The sequence below is a fragment of the Myxine glutinosa genome, unplaced genomic scaffold (assembly GCF_964187855.1).
Source record: "Myxine glutinosa unplaced genomic scaffold, kmMyxGlut1.1 SCAFFOLD_732, whole genome shotgun sequence".
NCBI classification, from domain to species: Eukaryota; Metazoa; Chordata; class Myxini; order Myxiniformes; family Myxinidae; genus Myxine; species Myxine glutinosa.
Window position 1 is genome coordinate 44,264 of NW_027616827.1, and position 22,703 is coordinate 66,966.

General features: G+C 42.2%; 1 protein-coding gene across 1 annotated transcript in view; it reads left to right on the forward strand.

The window, feature by feature from the left end:
* Positions 1-22,112, forward strand: part of LOC137431380 (growth arrest-specific protein 6-like) — a 48,568-nt gene extending 26,456 nt beyond the window's left edge. Inside the window, exons 4-7 of the mRNA XM_078768945.1 lie at positions 2,785-2,956; positions 6,449-6,603; positions 6,805-7,042; positions 21,782-22,112. Coding sequence (XP_078625071.1) covers positions 2,785-2,956; positions 6,449-6,603; positions 6,805-7,042; positions 21,782-21,936 — 720 coding nt within the window. The 3' untranslated portion in view covers positions 21,937-22,112. The remainder of the gene's footprint in view (positions 1-2,784; positions 2,957-6,448; positions 6,604-6,804; positions 7,043-21,781) is intronic.
* Positions 22,113-22,703: the final 591 nt, after the last annotated feature.

Sequence of the window (22,703 nt, forward strand, 5' to 3'; positions counted from 1 at the left end):
TACATGAAATGGTTTGGTCCAAAGCGAACGGCTTGCGGAGTTTGGTAAAGAAATCGCCATAGCGTGCACAAACGCGCAGGAAAGCGAAAGAATCGCAAATTAGTTTTAATTAGTTTTAAAACATAGTTTAACGCCAACATAATTTGCCAACGTGAAATAAATGAATACGCTCTCAAATGTGCCGTCCGAGGCAGAGTCTGTTCGCCACGTTCGGCACACGTGATAACTCGCTGCTCTCTGATTGGTTGAATCGTTTTTTGGACATAGCTCGGTAACTACTTGTCCGATTAATATGAAACCTTGAAAAGGCACATCCTCGGGTCCCCAGCAATATACCTGGCAAGTTTAAAGTATATCGGACCCGTGGTTGTCGAGAAACAGCGGTCACAGACATACAGAGATTACTGGAATTATAGATAGACTAGGGCATGCCCGTACTATATATATATCTAAAATTATATCCCCCCCCCTCTATTTACATGAAATGGTTTGGTCCATTCGCAAAGCCAAAGCGAACGGCTTGCGAGTACGGTGACAATTCCCCCCCTCTATTTACATGAAATGGTTTGGTCCAAAGCGAACGGCTTGCGAGTACGGTGACAATCCCCCCCCTCTATTTACATGAAATGGTTTGGTCCAAAGCGAACGGCTTGCGAGTACGGTGACAATCCCCCCCCCCCCCTCTATTTACATGAAATGGTTTGGTCCAAAGCGAACGGCTTGCGGAGTTTGGTAAAGAAATCGCCATAGCGTGCACAAACGCGCAGGAAAGCGAAAGAAACGCAAATTAGTTTTAATTAGGTTTAAAACATAGTTTAACGCCAACATAGTTTGCCAACGTGAAATAAATGAATACGCTCTCAAATGTGCCGTCCGAGGCAGAGTCTGTTCGGCACGTTCGGCACACGTGATAGCTCGCTGCTCTCTGATTGGTTGAATCGTTTTTTGGACATAGCTCGGTAACTACTTGTCCGATTAATATGAAACCTTGAAAAGGCACATCCTCGGGTCCCCAGCAATATACCTGGCAAGTTTCAAGTATATCGGACCCGTGGTTGTCGAGAAACAGCGGTCACAGACATACATACATACATACATACACACAGAGATTACTGGAATTATAGATAGATTACTAGGGCATGCCCGTACTATATATATATCTAAAATTATATCCCCCCCCCCCTCTATTTACATGAAATGGTTTGGTCCAAAGCGAACGGCTTGCGAGTACGGTGACAATCCCCCCCCCCTCTATTTACATGAAATGGTTTGGTCCAAAGCGAACGGCTTGCGAGTACGGTGACAATCCCCCCCCCTCTATTTACATGAAATGGTTTGGTCCAAAGCGAACGGCTTGCGGAGTTTGGTAAAGAAATCGCCATAGCGTGCACAAACGCGCAGGAAAGCGAAAGAATCGCAAATTAGTTTTAATTAGTTTTAAAACATAGTTTAACGCCAACATAGTTTGCCAACGTGAAATAAATGAATACGCTCTCAAATGTGCCGTCCGAGGCAGAGTCTGTTCGCCACGTTCGGCACACGTGATAACTCGCTGCTCTCTGATTGGTTGAATCGTTTTTTGGACATAGCTCGGTAACTACTTGTCCGATTAATATGAAACCTTGAAAAGGCACATCCTCGGGTCCCCAGCAATATACCTGGCAAGTTTAAAGTATATCGGACCCGTGGTTGTCGAGAAACAGCGGTCACAGACATACAGAGATTACTGGAATTATAGATAGATTAGTATTAGTAGTAGTTAATTAGTATTACTTAGTATTACTTAGTTATTAACTTAGTATTACTTAACTTAGTATTACTTAGTATTACTTACTTAGTATTACTTAGTAGTAAGTTAACTTAACTTAACTTAGTATTGAACTTAGTATTCTTCTCGTCTAAACGGTGGTTTTTACTCGATGGTCCACAGGATCAATCGGTTTCAGATTTTTCTATTTCATATCAGGAGGCCCCCAGAAGATCAGGGAGGAAATCCACTCCAAATCAGCAGAGGTCTGAACTACAACCTCAAGAGATGACCGTCAGCCCACTCGGGGCTATTTATTTTTATTGATTCAATGGGCATAGAGCAAATGTGCTGTATCCTCTCCAGACACACTCCCACCCACAACCTCCGCTCTGCTGGTACCAACCTCCTGACCCCCCCCCCCATCCGGACCAAATTCAGATCCTGGGGGGACAGGGCCTTCTCCATCGTTGCTCCCACCCTCTGGAACTCACTACCTCACACCATCAGAGACTCCTCCTCAGTCACCACATTCAAAACATCACTCAAGACCCACCTGTTCAGCACTGCATTCAACATTCAACCCACAGCATTTAACCCCTGACTATCACTTCTCCTTCTCCCTCCTTTTGCTTTAAATATTTCCCTATTGATTCTTGTCTTTTTGCAATTGTTGTTTTCATGTTTTGTTATGCATTATGTTTTGCACTCTGTCAAAGCGCCTTTGGGCTTCATGAAAAGCGCTATACAAAATAAATGAATTATTATTATTATTATATTTGTACTATTATAATCGAATAGCAAACTGCAAGTTCACCAAGAGTAATTTATTTATAGATAATTGGTATAACTATTTAATATTTATGTTGATAAGCAATTCTAACAATTTACAGGTTTTTCGACTGCAGAAATTTGTTTTCTTACTTAAATATCATGTTTCGATTCTCCTAATGAAGTTTGTAATTTTAGATGAAAAATTGTATCCTAAGACTGCAGTTTCCTTTGACTAGTAGGTTTAATCCACCCTCGACCCCAAGTTGAACCCACGTCTTGATGGTTGTTTGCGGAACTGGAATTGGTTAGACCAAGATACATCATGGATATCCGACGCAGTGCGAATGGACCCAGAAAAGCAATGCCTGGACACAACGGAATCAGGGATATATTTTCCAGGCCAAGGGTACACCCGCTTTGACTATCTTTCATATAGTAAGTATCATATATTTTACTGAGTAGTTCATTTTTGGTATTGTTATATATTTAAAACAGAGAACCTGTGACAACCAGGGGTGTGTTCCACTACCAATGAGCTTGTAGAGCGCTCGTCAAGTGGCTTAAGTGCGCAAGCAAGCACTCCAACGAAACGGTTGATAAGGAACAGATGGCTTGGCAAGCGATAGCAAGCTCATTGCTAATGGAACACAACCCAGGGGACCAGATCCAAACTGGAAGTGAATTGAATTCATTGTCTTTTCAATGATTTATGTTGCTTATATTTTATTGGTGAGATGTTGTAACAATTTTCTTTCTGGAACCAGTGATTTATCGTCATCAAGTTAAACTTTCCCCAACTAATTCAAACTTAAGAACAACAGGAACACAAGAGGAGCAAGAGGTGAAAAACAATAATCTATTGTTGACAAAAATGCTGTGCTTTTTTTTTTTTCACTTCCTGTGAAGATCTGCCAGCAACCCTCTTTGGTGAATCTGCCAAAATCTAGGCTCTCTGCTCAACTTCACTCTTTCGTTCCTCTTAACTCCCGCCTCTGGAACAAACTCTCTCACTCTCTTCAATCCCACTCCTCCCTCCAGGTCTTTAAAACAGCTGTTCACCATCATCTCTTGTCTTCCCCCATCGAAAACCTTGATCTTTTCTACCCCCGTTAAAACACCACAAATCCGCCTCTTTCAACCCCCAACTTCTTTCCTGAAAATCCTAGTAGTGTTCATTTTCTTTATACCGTGTACCCCTCCCTCCTCCCCCAGCTCTCCCCCTTCCACAGATCTACCGATGTCCCTGCTCTCTACTGTTGTTGTCCTTGTGTGCTTCCCTCTCTCTCCCCCTCTTGTCTCCCACTCCCTTCATTGCATGTTTTATGTGTCTGTGCCTGTGTTAATGTTCAATGTGTTAGCTCTTACACGAGCCTCGATTCGAAATACAAAAAAAAGAAAAAAGAAAAAAGAAGCTAATTTATGGTTTATCTGCAGCTCCCCAGGGAACTGATTCCTCAATTTAGGTCTACCATGCCTGATATATTCAAACAATGAATTACAAGGGACTTTAACACAATAAGAGGCATTCAGTCCCATCAAACCTGTGCTTACATAAACACCACATTAATCCCATGTATCAGTTTATTTACTCCTATGAATGTGGCGGAGTAGAGGAGGAGGAAGAACAGTGGAGCTGGCAGAGCACACTACCAGGGTGATGATGATGATGATTGATAAATACAGTCTCGTGAAAAAGTAAGTACACCCCATGTAAAGGTTTGACTTTTTCAACATATTTCAACATACAGCTATTTGATCTTCATTTCAACAATATTGATAGATAAAGGTGATATAATATAACAAATATCATGAAACATTTACATTTTGTAGTCCATTGTATAATTTAAATAAACATAAATGCAAATTTTGCATGTGGAAAAAGTAAGTACACCCCTACATTCATCACTACTTCAAATACCTAAAATTAGAATCAGGTGCACCAGCTCAGGTGCAAATGATTAGAACATCGTTAGAGAGGATCTTGGAGGAACCTGTCTTATTTAAACCAGACATTTAGTTTGGTTTGCTCTTTGTTGTTGAAGTGTGCGGCGTCACCATGCCTATATCAAAAGAGCTCTCTGAGGCCTTCAGAAAGAAGGTTATAGATGCCCACGAGTCTGGGGAGGGATTTAAAAAGATCTCCAAACAATTTGAAATCAATCATTCGACCCTCCAGAAGATCATCTACAAGTGGAGAAGATTCCAAACAACTGCCAACTTGTTCAGGCCAGGCCGCCCCATCAAGTTCAGGCCGAGAGCAGACCGCAAGATGCTGAAAGAAGTCTCTAAGAACCCCAGAATGTCATCACGGGACCTACAGGTAGCTCTTGCCACTGTTAATGTCAAAGTGCACGAGTCTACCATCAGAAAGAGGCTGAACAAATTTGATCTACAAGGGAGGTGTGCCAGGAGGAAACCTTTGCTGTACAGAAAGAACATCAGGGCAAGACTAAAGTTTGCCAATGAACACCTAAGCAAAGACCAGCACTTCTGGAACAATGTGCTCTGGACAGATGAGTCAAAGGTGGAGCTATTTGGCCACAGTACCAGAAGACATGTTTGGCGAAAACCAAAGACAGCATTTGACCACAAGAACCTGATACCAACTGTAAAGCATGGTGGTGGAAATATTATGGTTTGGGGCAGCTTTGCTGCATCAGGGCCTGGGCAGCTCACCATCATAGAATCCACTATGAATTCTTCATTGTACCAGAGGGTGCTTGAGGATAATGTGAGGCCATCTGTCGGAAAGTTGAACCTCAACCGAAGGTGGACGTTGCAACACGACAATGACCCTAAACATACCAGTAAATCCACCAAGGAATGGCTGAAAAGAAAGAAATGGAGGGTTCTGGAATGCCCAAGTCAAAGCCCGGATCTAAATCCCATCGAGATGTTGTGGGGGGATTTGAAACGAGCTGTGCATGCAAGAAACCCCTCAAACATCGCACAGCTGAAAGAATTCTGCATGGAGGAGTGGGCAAAAATTTCTCCCAGTCGATGTCAGAGACTGGTAGACAGTTATAAGAAACACCTACTTGAGGTTGTTTCTGCCAAAGGGGGCAATACCACCTATTAGAGCCAAGGGTGTACTTACTTTTTCCACATGTGAAATTTGCATTTATGTTTATTTAAATTATACAATGGACTACAAAATGTAAATGTTTCATGATATTTGTTATGTTATATCACCTTTATCTATCAATATTGTTGAAATGAAGATCAAATAGCTGTATGTTGAAATATGTTGAAAAAGTCAAAACTTTAAACGGGGTGTACTTACTTTTTCATGTGACTATATATATATATATATATCATATTAATGTGTTTATACCATCCATAACAATAGTAACATAACAATGTGTTTTCGCTATCCATAACAATACTTTTTGGCATGTCATCCCACCATCCTATTACATTAAAATATTTGATTATTATTACTTGTATATGTATGTATAAAGTGTATGAATACAATACCATGCTGGTACATCTATGTATATGTATATATGAATACAATACCATTCTTCCAAAGGTAAGTTGATATATATCATTGTGCTCATAAACCATATTCCTTTCCTAATGTCAGAAGAATACTCGAAAACATTACCTCACAACTCTTTGTTTTCAGTCAGCAACCTCTACCTCTACCACCACCTAATAATCTCTACCTATTTTACAAAATCCTCCAAGTAATCCTCCCCTATTTTTATTTGCACTTATTGCTGATCAACTATAATAACTTAAGCAACTTTTTATTTGTGTTTAACACAGTATTGATTGCTTCAGTTGTCAATAAACATACCTTTCCAAAAAGGAAAATTTAAACCTTTGCCTGCTATTTATTTGTTTTGCTTGCCCTGATGACTTTAACGACCATATTATGCTGTGAGTTGGAATAACTGTTCCAGCTGTGTCCTGGGTGTGCAGAATCCAGCATGGAGAATGACTGGCATGTGGTCCTGAGTGTTCAGTTTAGAGCTGCCACTGACATTGGAGTTATATTTGCCATCTTTGGTAACTCAAGCACTCCCAAGCTATCCCTCACTCTAACTGAACATCCATCCATTGATGGAATTGCACAGGTTTGGAAAATGAATTAGCTTTGCTTCTCTTACTTAAATAAATGATGTCCAACCCTTTATTTCAAGTCACTGCTATTTCCATCCTTTATTTTCATACTGGTTGTTAATCATTTGATGCCCAGAACTGTTTTCCCCTCAATTTCTAATTTTGTCTTTATTTTGTCTTTTAAACCTCGTCAAATGCTTGCAAATTTTTCTCAGAACATTGGCCTGTATGTTGGCAAAGAGCTGGTGATTGAAAGCAATGGCGACTTTTGTGATGGCTCATGGCACTCGCTCTTCCTCAACATGTCCCGTAAACACATCCTTTTGGAAGTGGATCAGAAGGCCTCTTTTATGCCAACTACTAGCCTCGTCCTCTCAAGGACTACTCACCGTGAAATGAACGAAAGACATTGGCTCAAAGATGGATCTAACACCTATATTGGTGGCATACCTGGTAAAATTATTGTTTTGAAATTCAATATTTCTAATGTTGTTTGGAAAAAAATCACCCATCATCCAGAATATAAAGGGACAGCATGACCTAAGCCATGTAATGCACTTCTTCCACATATGTAGCTTTAGATTGACTTATGTTAAGTAAATCTTACTTTTGTTAAGGAGAAGCATTGCCTTTGAATTTCATGAAGAGAGATTTGAACAGGTAGCCGATATAGATGACCGGTAGCTGATAGAGATGACTGGTAGCCGATCGAGATGGCCGCTAGCCAATAGAGATGACCGGTAGCTGATAGAGATGACAGGTAGCCGATATAGATGTCCGGTAGCCAATAGAGATGACCGGTAGCTGATAGAGATGGCCGGTAGCCTATAGAGATGACTGGTAGCCTATAGAGATGACCGGTAGCTGATAGAGATGGCCGGTAGCCGATAGAGATGACCGGTAGCTGATAGAGATGACTGGTAGCCTATAGAGATGACCGGTAGCCAATATAGATGGCCGGTAGCCAATATAGATGACCGGTAGCCGATAAAGATGACCGGTAGCTAATAGAGATGACTGATAGCCGATAGAGATGACCGGTAGCCAACCTAAGCATAGCCGGCTAGTACTCGTCATGATAATGCTAATGTGTGTTTGCAATAGGTGAGCAGACATTATATAAACAAGAATGACGACGCCGTGTTCACAACCTGTGACAAAATTCACTAACAGGCTGATTGACAAGCGCACATTTAAAGCCCTTTTAAAATATTAACAGCGTGATTGGAAAACACACATTTAATGTGGTATTAAAAGATTAACTCGACACCTCTCATCCATGTCACCCTCCCCACTGTTATTTCAGAACAAGCTGATTCGTCACACTCTCACGGCTTGTTTAACCACAATATCGGGCCGTTCAAAAATTATGTGATGCTATTTTTTCTAAAGGAGATGCGTACCAACATGCTTGATTAAACCTTGCTAATAATTTTTATTCGACATATGATTAGATTTTTTTGTGGTCTCTAATCGTAACACTCGACCCAAACAACGGCAATGGAAATCTGATGCAACAAACCTGGGCAGTGTATAATCAGAAGAGGCCTACAGGCCTGATGTCTTAGGCGCACCAGAAAACCAAGATGGCAGCCATATTATTAATCTGGTTGCCAGGGTGGGTGGAGTCAAGCGACAAATGCGGGTGGTGTCCGGCAGCTGTCCGACCAATGGGTGCACATTTCAAAAATCGACCCTCAACAAGAACCATAAAAACAGCAGCAACAATAACAACTACGCGGAGCTCTTTTAAACCTGCGACACATCGCAGGTAAAAACGAGGTGTACAACGAATCGGAATGCCAGTGTTTTGGATGCTCTTGTCTGCGTTTATTTGACTTCAAGAACACTGCATTTGTGTAACTAGTGAGGTACCCATGCTACGCACAGGGGAGGCCAGAAGCAAACAGACAATGCAGAAACAATGAATGCCAAAGCATTAAACCAATAAATTTCACATTCCTGTAGCACCTTTAGTCACACGTCAGACAAGGACAGCAAGTTCGTGAAGGACTTCCATGAAAAACATACCCGTTCGCAAATAAATGGGTACGTTTCTTCTATACCCAGTCAATGGCGAATCTGCATATGGCGATCCACGAATTTCACGTTTAGAAAGTAGAAACCATCACGGCATTTCGTCATTCACTTGAACTCAATATCTCTTTTTTCATTCCAAACAGCATAATTCCAATCACAAATTAAATAGCATTAATATAAAAAATAAACTTTTATAAACATTCATGACATAAACAAATATTTAAATCCTGATGTGAAGTTCCGTACGGTTGGGTGAATACAATTACGAATTCAAAATCGTAATTGTATTCACTCAATTCCAATCATCAATTGATACTTTAACAAAATACTGTTTTAAATGAAGGTTGTGTTGGGATATTATCGAACCCGTGCATTGCCGTCATCTGTCCACTTCCGCATTCGCGGCAGGTTCATAATTCTCATCAAAACAGTTTCTTTCACCCATTCTGCTCCCTGGTTTACCCCTGAACTCCGCCTGATGAAAACTCGTGCTCGCCAACTTGAAAGACTCCGCAATAAAACGGGTCTCACAGTTCACTCCCAAGCCTACAAGGACCACCTACAACACTACAAAGATGCCCTCTCCCGCGCCCGCTCTGCCTACTACTCTCAAATTATCCACTCTGGCTCCGGAAACCCAAAAGCACTCTTCTCGACAATAAACAAACTCCTCCGCCCCCTGAACACCACCACCCAGTCATTCACAGTAGACAACTGCATCTCCTTCCTCTCTTTCTTCCAACGCAAAATTGACAACATCTACAACAGCTTGACCACCGCTGCACCCGCTCCCCCTCCAACCACCTGCCCCCCCTTGTCCTGCCATCCCCTGTCTCGGTTCTCCCCAATCTCCCCTACTGACCTCTCTAAACTCCTCATAGGAATGAAAACTGCCACCTGCACTCTTGACCCCATCCCCTCCAGCTTTGTCAAAGCCTCCCTCCCTGCTCTCTCTCCACTTATCATTGCAACAATAAACTCCTCCCTGTCTACAGGCATCGTCCCACCTTCCCTCAAAATTGCTGCTGTTACCCCCATTCTAAAAAAACCTGGTCTAAACTCTGACACCCTAAACAACTTCAGACCCATCTCCAACCTACCCTTTCTGTCAAAAGTTTTGGAACGCGCTGTAGCCACTCAACTCAAACATCATCTCTCTGCCAATAACCTGTATGAAACATTCCAATCCGGATTCCGCTCCAACCACAGTACTGAAACTGCTCTCCTCAAAATCACCAACGGCCTTCTCCTCTCCTCTGACGCTGGCAACCTCAACATTCTCGTCCTCCTCGACCTCAGCGCTGCCTTTGACACCATCGATCACACTATCCTCCTCACCCGACTTGAATCCACCTTTAACGTTACCGGCACTGCCCTCTCTTGGATTAAATCATACCTCTCTGACAGATGCCAGTTCATCTCCATCAATAACTGCAAATCCCCCACTGCTCCCCTCCCCCAAGGTGTCCCCCAAGGTTCAGTTCTTGGCCCCCTCCTCTTCATCCTTTACCTGTCCCCCCTCGGTCACTTAATCCGCCGTCATGGTCTCCAATTCCACTGCTTCGCCGATGACATCCAGCTTTTCATCTCCACCAAGTCCGTCTCCACCAACACCCACTCTATCCTGACAAACTGCATCACTGAAATAAAATCCTGGCTTCAAATCAACTTCCTCAAGCTTAACTGTGATAAATCTGAAATAATCATCATTGGCCCAAAAACGCTCACAAAATCCACCCATAACTTTGCCCTCAACATCGACGGTATCCCAGTATCCACCTCCCCTCACATCCGGAATCTTGGCGTCAGCTTTGACCAAACCCTTTCCTTCGACAAATACACTAAACAGATCACAAAGTCAGCCTTCTTTCACCTGAAAAACATTGCCCGTCTCTGTCCATCCCTCTCCTCCACGGCTGCAGAAACCCTCATCCACGCCTTCATCACCTCCCGGCTGGACTACTGCAATAGCCTCCTCTATGGTTCACCCTCAAAAATCACCAATAAACTCCAATACATTCAGAACTCCGCTGCCCGTCTACTCACCCATTCCCGGACCCGTGACCACATCACCCCCGTCCTTTACAAGCTTCACTGGCTCCCCATCCCCCAGAGAATCCAGTACAAAATCCTCCTCTTGACATACAAAGCCCTCCATAACCTGGCCCCATCCTACCTGGCTGACCTCCTCTCCAGACACACTCCCACCCGCAACCTCCGCTCTGCTGGTACCAACCTCCTGACCCCCTCCATCCGGACCAAATTCAGATCCTGGGGGGACAGGGCCTTCTCCATCGCTGCTCCCACCCTCTGGAACTCACTACCTCACACCATCAGAGACTCCTCCTCACTCACCACATTCAAAACATCACTAAAGACCCACCTGTTCAACACTGCATTCAACATTCAACCCACAGCATTTAACCCCTGACTATCACTTCTCCTTCTCCCTCCTTTTGCTTTAAATATTTCCCTATTGATTCTTGTCTTTTTGCAATTGTTGTTTTCATGTATTGTTATGCATTATGTTTGCCACTCTGTCAAAGCGCCTTTGGGCTTCTGGAAAAGCGCTATACAAAATAAATGAATTATTATTATTATTATAAAATCTAAACAGTATTTGTAGAATTTCAATGAAAGCTGCATCACTGTTCATATCGGTAAATATCATTCCATCGTGTTTGGAAAAACTGGAAAATTGGAAAAATTGGAAAAACAATATCGCCTCTTTTACTCCAGGGGGTCCCAGGATTACCCACCCAAAATTTCGTTGCGATCGGTTCAGCCGTTTTTGCGGTACCTGGGAACGGACAGACGGACATTTGGTGAATTATAGTAAGATTAAATTTAATCATTTTCTCCATGAAAATTATTATGTTGTAAACATTTAATTATATTGCATTTCTGCATGCAAGGAGACCCCATCTAGCTGAAAATAATATTTCGTCTATAGATCAATCAATAGATCATTAGACCCCTCACCTCTCCTCAAACAGAAGAATACTTTGAAGTACCACACTTTGAAAACAGTGAGCTTTCGGACCCTTTTGTCAGGAAGAAGACTGGTGTATGGTTGAGATGAGAAAGTTATTTGTTTCCAATTATGAACCTATATGCTTTGATAATTATTTATGAAAGAATATTATTGATTTGTCAGTTACTGCACTGTTTGGTATTCCAATCGTCCACCATTTTATCATTGTAGAAGTGAATGCTGTAGTGCTCCAACGGAGTGTATTGGGCCCTGTTGTTCTCCATCACAAAACGAACTCTGCATTTGCTCTGAAAAAACTAGTCTTCTTTTGTGCAGATGACTCCACATTGGGTCTACAACACCTGTACCCCCATCACATTGACATGCAAAAATCAGCGATTTTGCTCTCTGCTGATTTGGAATTGATTAGATGCTAATCGGACAAATGCAATATGTCCTTCAATCCTGGGTCTCATGAGTAGTATAAAAACACTGGTTTTAGACATCCTAGCTGTCAACCACCTAATGAGGCATGCACCACATTTCCAGGTGTGCTTGATACTCATTTCACCTTTGACATAGCTTATCCAAAACCAGCTATTGCATACCATTATACCCCCATCTTCAAATCCATTCAAATCACTATTCATGCTGCGTCTGACATAAGAATTACTTTGAAACTTGACCCCCCTGAAAAAGGTGGTGTATATTTTTTTCGTTTAATGACGATGGTGTAAAACTTCACACCTCTCATCATTTTCAGATGCTCCAACACCCTCCTTATTCACAATTTCCAAAGGTTTAATGTTAATTTTATTTTTTCTCCTTTTATTTATAAATGACAATGGGAACGAAATATAGTAAAACTTGTGAGAAGTATTTCACATGTCAAAATTTACTGAAACCTAGGCAAACACAACTTCATACTGGTGTTCACGTCCTAGCTTATATATAGTACGGGCATGCCCTAGTAAATAATAATAATAATAATAATTCATTTATTTTGTATAGCGCTTTTCAAGAAGCCCAAAGGCGCTTGAAGCCTAAATAAGGAGGAACAATTACGATGTCTTATATATAATAGATAGTAGTATACTATGTATTACATATAAGAATGGGGTTTCTCAGCCTCTCGCAAAATGTGTTGACCCAGCCAGTAAAATCATCCTAGAACTGAACCATCTGAATCGATACATTTTAGCATACGTGTGGCGTCCGTGTACGTACGTACATGTCTGCATTTTAAAAATTCATTTTCTTAGCAAGCGTTGGTCTGATTGACATGAAATTGTGCACCATAGGAGCGCCTCCTCCTGTATAATTTTTAGTGATAATTATGACATCATAGTTCACGTACGGAGGCCACTTTGGAAAAACTTTGCACCTCTATACCTATGAAACTGCTCAATGGAAAAAATTGAAACATTGTTCATTGTCAAGGACTCCCCATGGGGAATACGCTATGTTAATGATGATGTCATCGGTTTCTTCATTATGACGTCATAATTCGACAAGTACAAAGCTTGATACGTTCAATATGAAATTAATTTTTTTTATCTGCAACTGTTAGTCTGATACTCCGATGAACATGAAAATTTCATCATACAGTGCCTCCTCCTGTAGATTTTTTAATGATAATTATGACGTCATAGGTCACATTGGTACAGGCACCATCTTGGAAAAAACAAGAAACGTTGCACCTCTATCTCTCCGAAACCGCTCCATAGGGAAATTTGAAACCTGGCTCATTGTAAAAAAAACTCCGTATGCGGAATAAGTGTTGTTAACGATGACGTTATTGTCCCCCGTCGCTCAGCGGAGCGAAAGGGGGACTATGGCTTTCCCCTCCGTCCGTGTGTCCGTCCGTCCGTCCGTCCATCCGTCCGTGCGGGCGTACGTGTGGGCGTGCATGCGTGCGTGTGTAAGCGAAGGACCGCATTCGAATTTGGTGCGTGGGTGCAACCCACGTCAAAATCCAAGCTGGCCGCCGCCATGTATGTCTGATGCCATGTATGTCTGAACCTTGTAACCTGCATATCTTGAAAAATAAGCGAAGTACCAACTTCTAATCTGGTGTGTGGGTGTATCTAGGCACAAGGAAGAACGCTGTTTAAAATCGGCTCGCCACGTCAAAATCCAAGATGGCCGCCGCCATGTATGTCTGAAACTTGAGATGAATATCTTGAAAAATAAGCAAAGTACCAACTTCTAATTTGGTGTGTGGGTGTATCTCGGCATAAGGAAGAACGCTATTGAAAATTGGGTCGCCACGTCAAAATTCAAGATGGCCGCCGCCATGTATGTCTGATGCCATGTATGTCTGAACATTGTAACCTGCATATCTTGAAAAATATGCGAAGTACCAACTTCTATTCTGGTGTGTGGGTGTATCTAGGCATAAGGAAGAAAGCTTTTGAAAATTGGGTCGCCACGTCAAAATCCAAGATGGCCGCCGCCATGTATGTCTGAACCTTGTGAGATGAATATCTTGAAAAATAATTGAAGTACCAACTTCTAATCTGGTGTGTTGGTGTATCTCGTCATAAGGACGAACGCTATTGAAAATTGGGTCGCCACGTTAAAAGCCAAGATGGCCGCCACCATATATATGTCTGAACCTTGTGAGCAAAATATCTTGAAAAATAAGCGAAGTACCAACTTCTAATCTGGTGTGTGGGTGTATCTAGGCATAAGGAAGAATGCTATTGAAAATTGGGTCGCCATGTCAAAATCCAAGATGGCCGCCGCCATGTATGTCCGTACCTTGTGAGATGAATATCTTGAAAAATAAGCGAAGTACTAACTTCTAATCTGGTGTGTGGGTGTATCTCCCCATAAGGAAGAACGCTATTGAAAATTGCGTCGCCACGTCAAAATCCAAGATGGCCGCCACCATATATATATGTCTGAACCTTGTGAGAGAAATAACTCGAAAAATAAGCGAAGTACCAACTTCTAATCTGGTGTGTGGGTGTATCTAGGCACACGGATGAACGCTGTTTAAAATTGGGTCGCCACGTCAAAATCCAAGATGGCCGCCGCCATGTATGTCTGAATCTTGTGAGAAGAATATCTTGAAAGATAAGCGAAGTACCAACTTCTAATTTGGTGTGTGGGTGTATCTCAGCATAAGGAAGTCCGCTATTGTAAAGTGGGTCGCCATGTCAAAATCCAGGACGGCCGCCACCATATATATGTCTGAACCTTCTGAGCGAAATATCTTGAAAAATAAGCGAAGTACCTTCTGGTGTGTGGGTGTATCCAGGCATAAGGAAGAACGCTATTGAAAATTGGGTCGCCATGTCAAAATCCAAGATGGCCGCCTCCATGTATGTCTGACCGTTGTGAGCGAAATATCATATCATAGCATGTTTTCTGCGTGTTCCACTTTGTCAAGTCACATCACTTCCCCGACGGGGGACCTAGGCATAACGCTTGTTGGTGCATTAATTATGACATCATATTTCAACAAGAAGAATGCCTAGTCTGATCAGTTTTAACTTTATTGAGCCTGATCTATGCAACACTTATATTAGAGAATGTAAATGTATGATGTCATTGGTCACGTGGTCTGGCAGCCATATTAAAAGAAAAAAACCCTTTAAAAAGTTGCCTCACACCAAGTTGACTGCACCGGGTATTCTATACCATCCAGTTTTTTTTTGTAGCCAGCTCTCGTTGGTAAAATGAACTTGAAGTCTCCTCCCCATCATGTTAAAAATTGATCTTAGATTAAATATTGTGTATTGTAACAATCCAGGCCTTAATAAACCTTTTGCACTCTGGTAAGATATTGCCCCCAAAATAACTGAGCGGCCATCTGTCTCGTTTCCTAATCGGCCTCTGCATTCACACGCAAGCCAATGGTTCCTTTCTAATCTGGCATTCCCACCGAGGCGACAAAGCAAGAAGACGGGCTCATGACTGGCGCAAATAATATAATAACAACATTTCTACAAATAATAATGATTATACTTTTAAAATCACAAACAAATAAGGAAAAAAGCCAAAGGAACCTCATTGCAGGACAGACATAAACCATGAGACACTAATAGTTTAACTCCTCCTTTACGGCCATTGATCCTGCTACAAAAGAGGAAAAACCATGGTGGGTTGGAAAATTAAACCAACAAAGCTAAATTTAAAGGGTATGTTAAGCCCTGTATGTCATGCCCTGCTGAATAAACAGCTTGGATCACTCAGCATTTCTTCCAGTGCCCGGTGTTTGCCCAAACCTGTCGATCACGCAAGCCTTTTTTTTTTGTATACAAGATCGAGGCTCGTGTAAGAGCTAACATTAATAACAAAAAAGAACAAACGGACACATAAGGCATAATAAAGGGAGCGGGAGACAAGATGGGAAGAGAGGGGGAAGCACACAAGTACAACATTTGAGAGCAGGAACATCGGGAGATCTATGGGAGGGAGAGGGCTTGGGGGCGGGATGCGTGGGATGGAGGGTGGAGTGGGAGAGGTAAAAACCACATGGACACAGCTAGCACTTCCAGGAAAGAAGTCGGTATTTCAGAAAAGTGGATCTGGGGTGAATTAATGGGGGTAGAAAAGATCAAGGTTTTGGATGGGGGACGATAAGAGATGGTGGTGAACAGCTGTTTTATAGAACTGGAGGGATGAGTGGGATTGAAGAGAGTGAGAGAGTTTGTTCCAGAGGCGGGAGAAAAGAGGAAAAAGAGTGAAGGTGAACAGAGAGTCTTGATTTTGGCAGTTTCACAAGAATAGGGTTGCTGGCAGATCTTGTGCGACCTGTAGGACTATTTGGGGGACAGAGCACAGACAGGGCTGGGGGAGCAAGGCTGGAGAGGAGTCGGTAGAAGACAGAAAGACCACCAACCTGCCTGCGGTGAGTGAGTGAAAGGCCCTCAGAGTTAGCTTCATCGTGGGAGATTCCAATGATTCTGACAGCTTTGGTTTCACAAGCGTGAAGCCGAGCTAGGTGTGAGGCAGGAGCACCAGCCCAGAGGGGAGAGCAGTATTCCCTTGAGCTGCAGATGAAAGCCTTGTATGTGCTGAAGAGTTCAGGTGTGCCAAGGAAGGACTTCACCCGACGGAGGATGCCCAGTCGGCAACTGGCTTTGGAGGCCAGCTTGGAAATGTGGTTTTCCCAGGAAAGATCATGGCAGATTGTGAGACCCAAGAGCTTGAGTGACAGAACTTCTTGGAGAGGATTGTTGAGAAAGTAGATGGGAGGGTTGTCCAGACGGTCTTTTCGGAGAGACATCGTGAGAGTTTGAGATTTGTCAGGATTGAAAGAGTTGTTCCACTTGTTTGCCCAGTCTGTGATTTTGTCCAGGTCTGCAGAGAGTGAAGAGGCTGCAGACTGCCGATTGGAGGGATGAGGTATGGAGCGGCAGAGAGTGGAGTCATCAGCAAAGAGATAGAGAGGATTTCAAGAGAGTTAGAGAGATCATTGATGGAAGCACAGGACCCAGAACCCTGCCTTGGGGAACTCCAGCCTGAACAGGAAGGGGAGATGAGAGAAATCCATTCAGGGCCACACGTTGACTACGACCAGAGAGGAAGTCTGCAAGTCATGCGTGGAGATTTCCTTGGATACCATAGGAGGAGAGTTTGGTGAGCAGAGAGGGTGCCAGACCATATCGAAGGCACGTGATATGTCAAGGAACACCGCTCTAATTTCCTGTTTGACATTGAGGACCTCCATCCATTGTTGAGACAGCAGAAGCAACATGTCAGGAAACCTTAGCAGTGTTATGACAATTATGTGTTATGACAACAGTTATGACAATTATGTGGACTTTGGGGAGGGTTAAGGACTTGAAGAAGAAAAGGGGAGCTGTGGACCTGGGGTTGTAGACAATAAGAAAAGAGGAAGGGGGGGGGGGGGGGATGGTGGATTAGCTCTAGAGTTGACGTGGGTAAGAGGGTGGTTCGAGAACTGACAGAGCTGGGAAAGGGGGTTTGAGGCTTTGGGAGGGGGGAAGGGGTTGAGGACTTGGGATTGGGAGGGGGGTTGTGGACTTGGGGTTTGGGGGGAGCAGGATTTGAGGACTTGAAGAAGGGGGGAGGAGAGGCCAGAGCATTAGTGTAAGGGGGGGCAGAGATAGAGCAGCAGCTGGGAGAGGGGGTTTGAGGACTTTGGGCTAGGAGGTGGGGGGGGGGAGGAGGGGGAGGAGGGAAGAGCGTGAGGGGTGTTGGGGGGGGGGGGGTGGAACACATGCAAGTATCAAGAGGACAGTGTACCCTGAAACAATATGTCTGTTATTTTAACACTTTCTTTGAAATATTGAATAGGCCTACTACATTTTTTATGATCAGTATATTGTATCTGAATAATGTCCAAAAGCAACTAGGTCGATGAACAAAGACATCATGAAGAAGATGACATGGCCCTGAGCCTTTTGAACCATGACTTTTGAATTTGGCAAACCTACGTATGCCTTAGTAAACACGGATATGGCATTAGTCATGCCAGAGGAAACTCAGATAAAGTTATCTGGGAAATCAGTCCTTTATCCTGTGGATAAAGATATCTGGAGAATCAGTCCTTTATCCGGAGGATAAATATATCTGGAGAATCAGTCCTTTGTCCGGAGGATAAATATATCCGGAAAATCAGTCCTTTATCCCGAGGATAAAGTTATCTGGGAAATCAGTCCTTTATCCTGGGGATAAATATATCCAGAAAATCAGTCCTTTATCCAGAGTATAAAGTTATAGTGTCCATATGTTTCATATGAGCAGTGTCCATATGTTTTATACCTCTCCCACCTCTCCCCCCCCCTCAGGCCCTCTCCCTCCCACCGTTCTCTCAATGTTCCTGCTCTCAAATGTTGTGTTTGTGTCCTTCCCCCTCTCTCCCCATCTTGTGCCGTCTCTCCCCATCAGTCCTTTATCCAGAGCAGAGAGGGAGACCACTTTGACCCCACTTGGGGAGGGGGGCAAATAAATTAGCTCCCCTTATTTTGTGTTTTATGTGTCGGTTTGAATTTTTGTGTGATTCATGTTAGCTCTTTCACGAGCCTCGATGTTGTATACAAAAAAAAAAAAATCTGGAAGATCAGTCCTTTATCCAGAGTATAAAGTTATCTGGAAAATCAGTCCTTTATCCAGAGTATAAAGTTATCTGGAAAATCAGCCCTTTATATAGACTATAGAGGATAAAGTTATCCGGAAAATCAGTCCTTTATCCTGAGGATAAATTTATCCTGAAAATCAGTCCTTTATCCCGAGGATAAAGTTATCCTGAAAATCAGACCTTTATCCTGAGGATAAAGTTATACTGAAAATCAGCCCTTTATATAGACTATAGAGGATAAAGTTATCCTGAAAATCAGACCTTTATCCTGAGGATAAAGTTATCCGGAAAATCAGCCCTTTATATAGACTATAGAGGATAAAGTTATCTGGAAAATCAGTCCTTTATCCTGAGGATAAAGTTATCCTGAAAATCAGCCCTTTATATAGACTATAGAGGATAAAGTTATCCTGAAAATCAGACCTTTATCCTGAGGATAAAGTTATCCGGAAAATCAGCCCTTTATATAGACTATAGAGGATAAAGTTATCTGGAAAATCAGTCCTTTATCCTGAGGATAAAGTTATCCTGAAAATCAGACCTTTATCCTGAGGATAAAGTTATACTGAAAATCAGCCCTTTATATAGACTATAGAGGATAAAGTTATCCTGAAAATCAGACCTTTATCCTGAGGATAAAGTTATCCGGAAAATCAGCCCTTTATATAGACTATAGAGGATAAAGTTATCTGGAAAATCAGTCCTTTATCCTGAGGATAAAGTTATCCTGAAAATCAGCCCTTTATATAGACTATAGAGGATAAAGTTATCCGGAAAATCAGTCCTTTATCCTGAGGATAAAGTTATCCTGAAAATCAGTCCTTTATCCTGAGGATAAAGTTATCCTGAAAATCAGATCTTTATCCTGAGGATAAAGTTATCCTGAAAATCAGTCCTTTATCCCGAGGATAAAGTTATCCTGAAAATCATTGCTTTATCCATAGCACAGGATAGCTCTTAGTCCTTTATCCAAAGGGTGGGGGTAGCGGTGGGGCAAACACCACAGACAGAAGATGCCTTCTTCCCCCTCTATTCATCAATGTGTGTGTGTGTTGTCCTTCAGATGGACGTCTCGTCGCACACTCACCTCTAAGCTGTGTCAATCCTGGGGTTGAATCTCGGTCCACATGCCTATTTTCTCCTTGTCACCCTCGACTATATTTTGTCACTTTTCCCTGCCCTTGGTTGTTTTCTTCTCTTACTGCTGTTCTTTTCGTTTTTTTGTCTTTCTCCATCCTATGTTAGAGCTGTTCCACAAGCCTCGATGCTGTATATGGGGACGGGGAGAGGGGACAGGAGGGAAGGTGGGGGGGGGGGGGGCGGGGGGGGGGAGGTGCATGTGAGGAGGAGGCAATATTCGAGTTACAAAACAATTCGACTTGTGAACAAAGTTCAGGAAAGTAACCCATTCATAAGTTGGGTGCTGCCTGTATACTGTATGCATATTCCTTCACTTTTGGGATACTACTTCATTTTTATTACTCGTGCACCCTTTCCCTACAGGAGTGGCAGGAAGGGCCATTGCTCTCTGGGATATATATATATATATATATATATATATATATATATATATATATATGTATATATATATATATATATATATGTATATACTTGTATATATATTACAGTAGATCTAGGGTCGGGCCTCAAGAACATTGGGGGAGGAGGGGTTGTTCATTTACTCAGTTTCTTGTGGAGCGCTCACCAAGTGGCTTAAGCATTCTAGCAAGCACCTCATTCAAAACCGTTGATAAGGAACGTTTGGCTTGGTGAGCACTAGCCAGCTGCTTTGTAACTGAACACATTTTGTATTTCCTCCCTTTCAGTTTAGTGTTAAACAGCAGGAGTGACTGTTTAAAAAGATAATCAAACCTATTGGTGGTTTATAATATTTATACTTCTGGTCAGAGTGCTCCCACTAAAACGGCACAATAAGATGTTTATACACGTTGACACAGTGTTTGTTCAAGGAGGAAAAAACCCTTAGGGAAAGGACATACAGTATTATTAGTATTAATATAGTTTTGTAATGGCATTAATATTATACTATCATCATTAGTTTTGTTATTAGAAGCGTCCTTGGAAAAACGCCACAATAAAGCAATCTTAACACGGATATACACCTCAACACGCAACCCCATTGGCGGCGGGGAAACCACCCTTGGAGGAGAAAACCCATTTGGGGGAGGAAATAAATTCGCTACAAACTTCATTGTGTGACCCTTAGTCCTCCTTTTTAAGTTTGGTTGAGATTGGATAAATAACGACCGAATGTATCATGCTAAAAAATTGTCAGACAGCCAGAGAGACAGACAGACACGAAATTGCATATTTTAGTATGAATCTCTGCAAGCTGTTGTTTTTTTTTCATGCGTTCTTTCAGCAGCTTTTAGGTCCTATCTTTAACCTCTACAGGGTGGATCAGGCGAAGTTGACTCAAATGCATGGCTGCCCTTATTGTCAAACTCAATTTGCTGTCTGCTGTCTGCACGTTCCTTTATTGCTTATATTTTGTAATTCTCCACAACGCAGAGCATTGTCTGCCACCAAACTTGGCAGACATAATGTGGGTCGAGGATTAGAATGGGGAGAAGGAAGGGGGTTGTTTGTTGTTTGAGAACATTGGGGGTCCTCCTAGCACTTGGCACATGGATCCTCCCTCCTAGCACTTGGCATTTGTTACACCATATAACTATCCCATTTCCTCTTCATGATTATTTTATTGAATTTTTGCCTCTTTAAATTTTATTTTATGGTTTCAGAGGTGGGTATTAACTGATTTGCATGAATAAGTTATAGTCACAAATGTAACTACAACGGCACTCTTCGACGTCAACCGATTATGCCTCCGCCCACATTATTACATCATTATAATACTTGTACCAAGTTTGATTTAAATCCATTCAACTGTTCTCAAGTTATCACATTTTTACCTGACATGACCTCTGACCTTTGACCCCACAATTTAATCAGTTCATGTTTACATCATTATACATACCTGTACCAAAAAATGTATTCATCCAACCAACTCTATAAAGTTCAAAAAATAATCCTTCTGCCCGTTTTATGTCCTCTTTCACTTCCCCGACACCTCCCATCTCTTCCCACTCTACATCCCAAGATTTTGTTCCTGTGACAGAAATTCCAGTCTCTGCTTCATTCCATGGATGTCTCCGAGATCTTAAGCTTGGAGGTCATTTTCTTGATGTTGATAATGCTCAATTCAAGCACAAGAATATCTTATCACACTCATGCCCACCTCTTGCAAATGTTTAGCACTTTGATTTAGATGATGATGCTCTTATTTTCATTTCATATTTTCTTCTTGTTATGACCAGCTTCCTATCAGCTCCCAGCCCCGTTTCTCACATTTGGAGAATAATGTTTCTTCTATGCCAAGTGTTACCAAGGTATTTGTTTCATTTCAAACAAGAATAAACATTTCAAATTGTTCTGTGTTTTAGTTTATAATTTATGTATTTGATGACAACTTTTCGCGTTGTCTGTTTACAATTCCTTGTGGCAAACATGCAGTCACGTTATTTATTACACTATGTCTGGGCCCCTCTCACACATATTCAAAACTCAAACATGCTTATTTATTACACAGGGAAATGAGACTTTGTCAAGATCAGTGTTGGTCTGCAGCAGTGGATAATTTGAATGAAGTGTTTTATTAACTAAACGTTGACAAAGGGAAGCAAACTGGGAAGCAGGGAGAAGTGTCCTGAGTGCAACTTATATAAGTTATAAACGTCCGTTAGAGGGCAGATTGGGTTCAGGCGATTAGCACCCAGTACCAGACCGTACATGCATATGGTGATCTCCACTCGGATTTCTAATTAGGGTAATCGGATGTACAGTACATATTAGCACGTTGGCTGACTGTCTTGGGCGTTCCACTTGAGCACGGTAACGTGGTAAATAGGCACAGTAACTTGCTCGGAGTGCCAGAATCATTTGGCCAGCGCGGCCGCTTTGACGCGGTTCGTCGGGATTTGAACCGGGCAACTGGGACTTGTCCGATGACTACAATATGATTG